This window comes from Nicotiana attenuata, unplaced genomic scaffold, assembly GCF_001879085.1.
Source record: "Nicotiana attenuata strain UT unplaced genomic scaffold, NIATTr2, whole genome shotgun sequence".
NCBI classification, from domain to species: domain Eukaryota; kingdom Viridiplantae; phylum Streptophyta; class Magnoliopsida; order Solanales; family Solanaceae; genus Nicotiana; species Nicotiana attenuata.
In genome coordinates, this window is record NW_017670669.1 from 15,243 (window position 1) to 26,581 (window position 11,339).

Below are 11,339 nucleotides of genomic sequence, written 5' to 3' on the forward strand. Positions count from 1 at the left end.
CGAATTTTGAACAGTGTCGTTCAGATCTATTTTTACATGGAATGTGGCTAAATTTCAATTACTTTTGAAACTGTGGCTATTTTTGAATGACCACTTGTAAATCTGGCTATTTTTGAATTTCTCCCTTTTATCCAACCTCTGTTTCCTTTTCTTTTTTTTTTTTTCTTGATCAAACAGTTTCCTGCTTCATAACCACGAATAAGAGAACTGATCATGTGAAAACTTTCAAATACTCTGCACTCATTTCTTTTACTGTCTAAGGATATTACAGTAAAATACAACCTGTGTGAGAAACAAATGCAAAAAGATGTTACAAAGTCAAAATCAGAACATCTTCACCTCACGGGGGAAGCTTCTCTGCCTCTTTTCTTGATTTTATTGCGAAAGCTCCTTTTTCTGCTAAATGCCTTCTCCTGTATTTACATAGGGGAAAGATATCAATTTAATATTCATAACTATAAAAGTAATTCTCTTTGAATTCATTCTTGCAAAAAGAATACATAAAGTATCTCTTGAGAAGCTTAAGTTGTGAAGCACAAGCAACTTTTGCATGTATTATCTAGAGCATTAGAGAACAATAAGAATCAGACGCACTTCTATCCAGGGGCGGAGCCACAATGTTGGTTGCGGGTTCGGCCGAACCCAATAGCTTTTGTTCAAACCTTGTAATTGCATTAAGAAATCCAATGAATATGTACAAATTATTAATTTAGCCCAGTAACTTAAAAGGATTATAATCCTGAACCCATAAGATTAAAATCCTAACTCCGCCGCTGCTTCTATCGTTGAAAGATATGAAAGCTATACTTTGGTAACCACCTATTTGAGCTGCTAACCATAAGACATAGGCTTCTCTTAATTACTGAGCTAGTTTCTTTTTCTCTCTAGCTTAAATTTTATTGACCTTAAAGGATTATAAGATCCAGAACTTACCACTGGTTCATCAATTTTTTCTGCATGACGAATGGCAGCAACGAGATCACGGTTTGATTCTCTATAGAGACTTGTAACGAGGCCAGGTTGGCCCGCTCTTGCTGTACGACCAACCCTGTGCAAAAAATCTACAGCAGACGTGGCAAACTCTGCCTAAAATGAGAGGGGAAAAAAACTTATTAAAAAACAGTTGTGGAGGAAAAACATGTTATTGAATCTACAGATCAATACAGAACTACAGGAGTATGCCAATAAAAGTATGTAGAGAAATTGTAAGACTAATTAACATAAGTTGTAAAGGAGATGAAATCTTTTGACAATTTCATATCCATGGACCTTTAGGTAAGATGTATCAGTTTTTGATCCCAACAAGTACATTTAAGTAATTCTACTAACATAATCGATATATAAGTAGCCATTTAACCCAGCAATGCAGTATACTGCAGAAGCACCATTGTATAGTGTCGGTCGCATCAATAAGGTGTGTGTTGGGCACGAATTCATAAAGAAAAATGATATCATCATATTTAATAATTTAAACCAGTGTCATGCATTAAAGAACAAGCAGAAACTAAATTATGTAAGTTTATTCACTAGAAAACAAACCTGAATAACATGTGAAATATTTGGAATGTCAAGACCACGTGCTGCAGCATCAGTGCACACAAAAACACCACCTTTCTGCTGGAAATCAAGTAAATTCTGTGTGCGCTCCTCCAAAGAGCTATCACTATGGTAGCGGAGACATTCAAGCCCTGCTCCTGTCAAAATTTTAGCAACAGCTTCCACAGCCTCAACAGTATTTGCAAAGACCATGGTTCGGAGCACTCCAGGAACACTATCTACCATAGAATCTCCATTTTTCACAGCATCGATGAGAGCATCCACTTGGGTATCAACTGAAACTTCAATCCACCTCTGCTCCAACCTAAAGTGACAGCACAGAGGTGATAAAAGTCAAACTAGTAAAATTCTACACGGAAAATTATTACAAGGTTAGCCATTGAATGGAAATACTGATACGGCCAAAAGAACTTGAATATCCACATATGACGACATAATCTCCTTGGTCAAGGCACTAAGTTAATGGAAGCTGAACAACACATCAAAATCCATCAATAGTACCTGGATGATTCTTCATACTAGGCCACAATCATGGGAGAAGTGGGGAAGGGGGGGGTGGGGGGTTTGGGGGTTGGGGGGGTTCCAACGGCCCACACACACATTTACATAGACTAGTTCTGGATATGGGCGTATACTCCATACAATGAGTATTAAAACAGTTTAGAAATTTTATAAAAGTTATATAATAAAATTTGAAAAGTATGTTCAAACAACTTTAATTATGCATTTTGTTTAACATATCAAACATTAAGCTTCAACATTGACTATAGTTTCAATTACTTCACGTTTAAATTAGGTTCTACCTTGTCTTTAAGAAACAGCAGCGACCTCTTACAACAACATACATATCAAAAAGTTGTGTCAAATGAAAGTAGTATAGTATGTTTGATTGACACGTCTTCCTTAAAATAGCTAGTAGATCATGATCAATTTCATGGTTGAACCTCTAAAGAAGTAATAATTAATTATGATAGAGATACTTGATCGTTACTGAGATACAAAATTGTGTGTGTGTGTGTGTAGATATATCTTTGTTGCAGTACTTGAATTTTGTTTTCTTATTCAAAATTATGAGTCATGACTCGTGTCATTTGTAAATTAGGAGAAAAAATATTAATAGTTGATTTGTACAAATAATTAGGCGTAATTAACACTTCACAATCTAAATTGAGGAAGCTTGTGTGACTAAAGGAAAAATTAAGGAATGCTTAAAAAAAATTACTGAATAAGACCCTGCTTTGAAATAATTTAAAAGTCATGTATATGCTCTTATTAGACAAAACGTTGAGCATAGAGAAAAGCTACAATAATTATGATATTAAAATAAAAGTTAATGAATATTTCACTTTTACTATTACTTTTAATATCTATATAAGCCTGTGAATAGCCTATTCAATATACAGATTGAGCTAACTCCCTTATTTTTGTGGAATCATTATATTTTATATACACAAATAACACTAAGAAAAGTTATAATAGGAATAGAAATCGAATCTCTTTTTTTACATCTTTTGTTCTTGTATAAATTATGCTTTTGTTTTCTCATTTTCTTTTTCTTTCAGTGACAACATAATCCAATACTCCTATTAGTCAGGCTTTTATCTGCTAGGACTACACGAGCAGAATTTTTTTATTTTTGAAAAAAAAAAAAGGAGTTGTAGGCTCTAAAAGTAATAGTAATGAAGGAAAACTTAGTACTATGAAAGGAGATATTTTCTTCTTTTTCATTTTTTAAATTGGGATTAATGAAGTAATTCAGTACATATCAGATGATGATGTTCAATATATGATTTTTATTTATGAGTAATATCCCGACATAATCTTGCTTAGAATAGCATGGAAATTCAAAAGTCTAAAAGACAGACTAAATTTCATGAACTCCTGAAACAAAATAATAAAGGTAAAGAAAAGTTTGTACATAGAAGAAAAAAACTGTAATTTACCAATAAAATGTATCTGTTGCCAAATAAAAAAGCAAAAGCCAAAAGATTATTGTCTTCTTATGGGAGAGAAAAATTATGCCAATGGATACGACTTTGGCATAAAGAATGCACGGTAAAAGAAATGAAGTGACAATATATTGTGTGCATTTTTATACGGAAAAAAAAAACAAGCATATAAAAAGGTTTTGAACGGATGATTTTAATAGTGGAAGCTCAAAGGAGCAAGCGGACAAAAAACGTGAAAGATGGGAAGGATAATTGAATACTACCATTTATTAGGATCTCAATTAAATGACCAATTTTATATATATTTAAATGGCAAATAATTTTACTTTAGGTATAGGATAATTTGGTCATTCAAGTTTTGAAGGATATTCTAGTAAAATAACATTATCTAAAAGTCTTCGCACTTATAATATAGTATGATATAGTATGATATGATGATGATTGTTATTAAATTAGAGAAAAGGGCTGATTCTTGCCACCCCCCTCCACCTAGGAATTACTAAATGAGAACTGAATAAAGGACTAAAAGAAACATAAAAGTGGCACCTTGGGCTGTGCTGATGAAGATAATTTCCACTAACCCATCTAGCATCAGGAAACATCCGCTTCAAAACTCCTCCAGCAGTTCTCTTCCCATTTTCAGGAAGAGTAGCTGCAACAAAAATGTACTGCTTGCTCCGCTCATATATCTTTCTCACTCTTCGCCAATCTTTTTTCTTTAACCCCCGTGTGTCTGCTTCTAAATTTGCACCATCCTCACCAACTTCAGTATCTTCATCTTCATTTTCATCTTCACCATAATCTGCTTTTAGGTCTCTAAACTCTTCCAAATCTGAGGTCGATGACATCTCAGGTTCTGAATTTTTAGAACGAGACAACTGCTTCTCATCAAAACGAAACATATTTATAAGTCGGACCACTTGGTTCTGGAAACTGCCACAAAGCAGCATATCTGCCTCGTCAAAAACCTAGAAACCACCAAAACAACTTACTAAGACTGAATTTTGGATTGTCACTTTCTCAACGATCAAATTTAGCAATTCAAAAAATGATACCACATATTTAACACTGCGTATAAACTCTGAACGTCTTCGCCTTTCTGGATCTATAGAGTAGAGATAATTTAAAAGTGCTGCCGGCGTCGACACCATTACATCTGGTTCTTTTACTGGCCAGACCTGCATTAAACTTCTCGTTTGTTAGAGACATTACAAGTTTATGAGGAAAAGCAGCATAAACATCCATAGCAACATCATCATGCAAAAAGAACTTTGATTGACAGCAAGAAAGAATGTGCGTTCTCGGGTAAACAAGGATCAACAATGACAATGAGAATGCTCACCTGTCGGCCACAAACAGCTGCAACCCCGAGAAGTGGTTTACCACTATCATTGCAAAGACTATTAGCCATTCGAACCACTTGCTCGCATAACATAACATTGGGGCAAAGAACAAGAGAAAGACGATGGTGCTTCCTGACATCCTGATCAGCAATAGCCCCTGAATTATCAGACAATTGGCATAGCTTATCAATCAACGGCACTAGGTAACCATGAGTCTTGCCGCTACCAGTCTCTGCAGCAACCACCACATCAGCACCTGAAAGTATACTTGGTATACAAGTCGCCTGAATTTGAGATTATATATCATTACTATAGGATTTAAGACTACGACCTATAATTGAAGGATATACTCAGATGATAAACCAAAATAACATATATCATTGCTATAAGATTTAACACTGAATATAACTGAAAAGATATACTCGGATGATAAACCGAAGTAACTTATATCATGATGCTATATTGCTATATGCTTTAAATTCCACATGGTGAATATTCTGCAAAAAGTTGAAAGATTTGCGTCACCAAGGGAGCAAAGTGGGAAAAGGGTCAGTGTTGACTCCAGGGAGAGGGGTTTGCGGTTGGGTTTACTATATCACAAAAAGATATTCATGTGATACTGACTTATGCAAAAAGATGAAATGTGTCTCCAAGAATAAAGAAATGAAACTTTATACTAACAACGAATTTATATCTTTATATGACACAAATTTTGGACCCCACAAGAAAGAAAGCATACAGGGTATTGTCTAGCTATATGAACTGTGATACAGTCAGAACTCAGAAGTAAATATGAAGTAGTGTTAAAATATGCGTCAGCTTCATCTAGCTCCTTGGCTTTTGCAGCTGAATAGTTGAATCATTTAAATGAGATACTTGATGTTTATAGAGTTCATACTTGATTTTCCATCAGCCCAGTCCATTGACCTCTCAGTGAAACTTCTATAACAAGTCCACGCATACTACCAGGCCGACCACATTTACCTCTACCCACAGAACGATAAGTCTAGAGTGATAGTGAAAAGATAATTGACACTCTATGAGAAAGTATCTCTTTCTAATTCTGAAAATTAGTCATATCCATGTACTCCTGGGCATTCCTCCCAGTGAAAAAGCCAATTCCACTCATTTGGGTTTTCTAAAATGACAGGTTGACCACATTGCCACGGGATCGTTTCTCATAAAAAGTTGCATCTTCCCACGGATTACACTTATTAGGCCATGAGTTCTACTAATTGAACACAGTTAATACTTAATCCAACTATGGAAGATACTTTTGCAAGGAAAGAAATAAGAAAAGCTGGCTGAACTTCGGTCTACCAAATAAGCCAACTGAACAAAGCTAGTCCCCTAAGTGAAAATACTTATCAAAGAGAAGTGTGTAAAAATCTCAGGATGACAGAAGATAACTGATTAGGTCTGCATTATTAATGTACATGTAATTCCACTTCCCTCTTAATACATATGTTGCAAAGTCCACAATTAACATCATATTTAACCATAATACCCTGTTTGGTTCAGATTATGATACTGAATTCGGATTGTGAAAGTGATTTTGATCGTCAGTATAACTGATTCTTAGATAACTTGGTTATTATTACTCATTCACTGAAACAACTGTTGGTTATTTGCTAAAAGTTTAATTTTTTTGGTGCACCAGTCCAACAAAAACTTCACCTATTGTGAGCTTACAAAAGCAGACATGGTTTCAAGCTTAGATAAAGGAGGAGTGTTGCAGTCGGTTGATGGGTCATAATAGTCTAACAATAACAATCCTTTGAATACTTTGACCTGAATAGAGCAAATTGTTTATCGCCACCGAGGCTTTAGTCTACTGGTAAGAACCACCGTGTGATGTGCGGATTAGGCACACATTACGGGTTTGATCCTACTACAGACAAAAGCCTGATACTTAAGTAGAGAATAGCAGAGGGGTGGCTCCATTATCCACCAAGTTTCGAACAGTGTGCCACTAGCCCTTGACGATTGCTCGGTTATTCAAAAAATTACTTATCAGGCCCCACTTAATACAAAATAGGCACTTACCATAGGAACTGATTTCTCCAAAAAAATGATTAAATTATGTAAGAAAATTCAAACCAAACAGACCTTAAGATTAGAGTAGTACCTACTCTGTTTGCAACATATTAGATAGAATCGCCATAACACAGTTTAAGGAATTCATATTTAATCAAAGAAACCAAAAAAGATTCAACTTTTTGTCATAATTTTCCTATAGTGAACAAGCTTTAACCAGGAAAAAATTAGAATACTTGAGGTAAAGAGGTTAATCCTGTTTTATCCTTATCAAAAAAGAGAGAGAGAGAGAGAGAGAGAGAGAGAGAGAGAGAGAGAGAGAGAGAGAGAGAGAGAGAGAGAAGTATTAGACACTTATCATAAGTTAGAAAATCCATACTTAATCAAAGAAACNCTTTAATCCTTGAGTTGAGTTTTTAGACATAGGGCCTCCATTCCCTAGTCGCCTTTTGCCAACATTAGGGCTCCAATCCCTGAGTTGTGCCTTTTTAGACATAGGGCCTCCATTCCTTAGTCGCCTTTTGCCAACATTTGGGCTCCAATCCCTGAGTTGAGCTTTTTAGACATAGGGCCTCCACTCCCTAGTCGCCTTTTTACTAACATTAGGGATCCAATCCCTGAGTTGAGCTTTTAGACATAGGGCCTCTATTCCCTAGTCGCTTTTTTGCCAACATTTGGGCTCCAATCCCTGAGTTGACATTTTAGAAATAGGGCTCCATTCCCTGATCTTTCCTCCTAAACACTCCAGTCCTTATTTTATTGCTTTCAAAAAAGAGAGAGAGAGAGAGAGAGAGAGAGAGAGAGAGAGAGAGAAGTATTAGACACTTATCATAAGTTAGAAAATCCATACTTAATCAAAGAAACCAAAAGGCTTCAACTTTTAGAAAAGATCACCATACTACAGTTTAAGGAGTTCATACTAAATAAAAGAAACCAAAAGGATTCAACTTTCAGTAATAATTCACCTATAATAGGCAAAATTTAAGAGCAAATAAAAAATAATACCTGAATTAAAGAGGGTCTATGAAGGCCAATACTGGAAAGAGCACGAGATAATGTGTCTGAGACACCCAAAGAGGTCCAAGAAACACTTTCTTCAGCAAAAAACGTCTCATTTTGATTCGTATCAGCAACTTTGGCTGCTGAAACAGCAGACCCAAATGCTCTAATTCGACAACACTGCGGTCGGTAAGTATAAGTAGCAGCAGAAGGTCGAAACAAGAAGAGGTTTGGTGGAGATGTCAGCCTCCATAGTTTACAGATGGAAATTGAGTGCTGTAAAATCATCAGCTTTTACTCTAAAATTGGGTTAGATTATAGTTAAAGGTAGCAATTTAGAGGAATTGGGGTTGATTTTGTGGGTTTTTGAAGGGTTTAAGGTGTTAATTAAAATCCTTGGAAGCACTGGGGAAGATAAGATTTTTACAAGTTAGTCCCGTTTGCAGGAATATTAGTTGGCCCTTATATTTTTCGATATTTCCATGTTGACCTTTTTGTCCTTCATTCGGACAAAATTAGTAGTAATAGAATAACCCTTTTTAAAATCAGAAATTATTTTACTTAAAATTTGAATTCTATACTCTGTGAAGCTTTTTATAGTCCCAGCTTTTTATAGTCCCACAAACTCTTTGGCGTATTTTAGCACCATAAGTTTCATACTAATTATAGTCACATTACGACCATGTTTACCTCGAAAATACGAGTAACAATTAAATTTGATTCCTGGTTTTAAAGATACGTGCTTTAATTCAATACTAATTAATAATCAAGAAGTATGAAGTAGAAATGAAAGAGAAAAGTGAATCAAACCAATATTACTCAGTAGCAGTGACCTCGAGCTCTGCGACCTCGAGGTAGGCTTGGAATAATAAGAACAATTAAATAATAAAAGTAAAGTAAGAACAATAGAGCTAAAGGACAATGCTGATGAACAGTACGCAAAAAAAGGAAGAGAGTATATTCTTTGCTCAGTGATAAGATGATGTTACAAATAATTGGGGTCCCCTTTATATAATAAGGGAACCCTAAATAAGGAATATTTCCATTTACAGTAGGGAATATTCTTGATACAGCTGTTTAACTGTCTAGTACGGAATCGTACAATCTTATTCCGGGATTTGCGCCACGATTATGGGGACGTGGCAGGAATCTAGCTCATTCTGTTACGAATTCCTAACGGTACTATTTCAGGGTCGAGTATACTCGGGCCTAGTATTCCTCGTACTCCTATCTCCGGGCATTGCACTCTGTCTTCGAGCTTGCCTCTGGTCCACCGGTCTCGAACTCGACCTTGCCTAAACTTGGGCCTATGATGGATCCTCGATCTTGTAAATCGGAGGCCTTTGATTTTGACCGTATACAGATAGTCCCCGCGTTTCTTAGAATAAGATGATAAGAAACGATTAGAACTTCGATTTTCGGAGTCCATCACGATGATGTCATCCCTATGACGCAGGCGCTCGAAGTGACCGAAACATCCCGTCGGTTCGCTTCCCCAAAACATTAAATGCATGCCACCACTGGTCGGCCACTAGCGCAGCCGAACCGTCATCACTTTTCTATAAATATGAGGCTATATCCTTAAGTAAAGAACTTTACTCTTTCATTATATCTTTCCCTTCCTCATCTCTTTCTCTAATCATCTGTTTCCACCGCCTCCTTAAGCGCCGGAAAACGCCAGGTCCTTGTAAAAACGCCACATATTGACACAGTCTGTATTCTTTAGTTTGAAATCATGGCTAAAACTTCCAAACCCAAAAAAGATAAAGCGTCGACTTCTTCTACCTCTCAATCGGTAAAACTGGTGGTGCCGCCGACTCTTGAGGAAATCACCCCTTGCCCTTGCGTGATTAAGAAGGACTTTAGCATTGAAAATCCCCCCGATGTCCCAGGCCGATGCGAGCAGCATCTCGAAATCTTAGTTTGATATCGGAGAAGCATCTTACAGATGTGAAGAAGGATTGGTTGGGGAGATGAGGTCGTGGTTCAAATCCCAAGCCCCGGGGAAAGCATTACTACCACGTGGAGGGGTTTTTAAGTGTTTACACTTACCCCTTCACATTGGGTCCCCTGGATCTGGTGGTGATCAACTTCTGCAAAACATACAAAGTCACCCTCGGTCACCCCTCTTTTTGGCGCATCGTGATCATGCTGCGCTACTTTTCCGAAAAGGCTGAGGGGTTGGAATTCACCCTCAGCCACCTGATTCGATTATATCGGCCCCAGCTATTTCGAGGGCTTATCAAGTTGCAACGTTGAACAACGAAAGCCTTTTTTGACAGTACTGATGAAACCAAAGATCGAGGTTTGATGAGCCGGTTCGTCAGAGTAAGAACTTTAGATGTCATCCCCAGGGATAAAATGCCGTTTCCGAAGAGGTGGAACTTTAATCGTAAGTGGAGTTCTTTTTCCCAGTATCTATTTATATTCTGCTTTCTCATTTCATAATGCCTTTACTCTTCTTTTGGCAGCCACTGCCTGGGCGCCCCACGCGGTGCCAGACCTCGAGGATTGGGTCCGAAGGTTAGCTGCCACTTCATCTTATGATGAGCGCAAGTGGCGTGAATTATCGAAGGGCCAGTGGGAGGCCAAGAATCATGGTAAGTGCCTTTCCCAAGTTTCAAGTACTTTTCCTATATTGGTGGCATCAATTCATTCACGTTTACTTGTGCAGGCCTTGGAGATGCATCCGAGATGAGGTCGTCTCCGCCCGGAGAAAAGACCAAGCCTTCGATTCTGAAATCGGGGAAGGACAACAAAAGGAAGAGGGTCTCGAAGCCTGAAGACCCTCAAGATAAGAAAACCCCTGCTCGAAGGCTACGGAAGAGATTTGCTCATGCGGACGCAGATTCGGCCCACGATTCCCCGGATGACGAAGAAAATGATGGTAAAGAGTCGACGTTGGTGCCTCGAACCAGGAAACCAATCGAGGCCTCCGAACTAGAGACCTCATTTCGAGGTGAAGGAACCCCAAAGAAAGATGCGGGCAAGGCCCCCGTGTTCCCGGAGGTTGAGATCGTTCCTCCGCCTTCAACAAATATGCCGGAAGGGGCAAATGTGGAGACCCCCGAAGCTAATGAGAATGCCCCGAGTGACGAGCTCGAGGCCATGACAATAGGTCAATCCCTTTCTTTGCCAACTTATTCTGAGGATGCAATAGAAGAAGCTAACGCGACTGCGTACGCCCGATCCAAGCAAGGTCCTCGAAGAAGATCCCTTTCAGAGTTGCTTTGCTGGGGTCGATGATACCGCCGACCTTAACGATGCATCCACCTTCTTCGAAGAGGCCCAGCATCTCCTCTCTCGGGTAAATACTTTCTTTTATTTTTGTAGTTTTTTCTTTCTTTCTTTTCCTTTGACTGATATATGTTCATTTCCTGTATAGGTCATTGTAAAGTTTAGAGCTGAGCTGAGCCAATGTGAGGCCGAGCTCAAGAAAGTTTCATGCGAAGAG

The 11,339-nt window shown here is 37.9% G+C and overlaps 1 protein-coding gene across 1 annotated transcript; it reads right to left on the bottom strand.

Moving 5' to 3' along the window:
* Positions 1 to 211: 211 nt before the first annotated feature.
* LOC109242094 (DEAD-box ATP-dependent RNA helicase 22) lies at positions 212 to 8,361 on the bottom strand. The gene is made up of 7 exons (XM_019408921.1): positions 7,892 to 8,361; positions 4,849 to 5,133; positions 4,562 to 4,684; positions 4,053 to 4,474; positions 1,540 to 1,861; positions 934 to 1,086; positions 212 to 413 (listed from the first exon to the last, which is right to left on the bottom strand). The coding sequence occupies exons 1-7, from the start codon at positions 8,171 to 8,173 to the stop codon at positions 336 to 338; spliced, it is 1,665 nt and encodes a 554-aa protein (XP_019264466.1). The 5' UTR covers positions 8,174 to 8,361; the 3' UTR covers positions 212 to 335.
* Positions 8,362 to 11,339: the final 2,978 nt, after the last annotated feature.

Bases quoted from the DNA above. Each gene is read 5' to 3' on its own strand.
- LOC109242094 (XM_019408921.1), bottom strand. From the start codon at position 8,173: ATGATTTTACAGCACTCAATTTCCATCTGTAAACTATGGAGGCTGACA. The intron at 5,134-7,891 runs GTATTATTTTTT...TCTCAAATTCAG, and splicing joins ATAGACCCTCTTTAATTCAG to GCGACTTGTATACCAAGTAT. The intron at 1,087-1,539 runs GTTTGTTTTCTA...CTCTCATTTTAG, and splicing joins ATATTTCACATGTTATTCAG to GCAGAGTTTGCCACGTCTGC.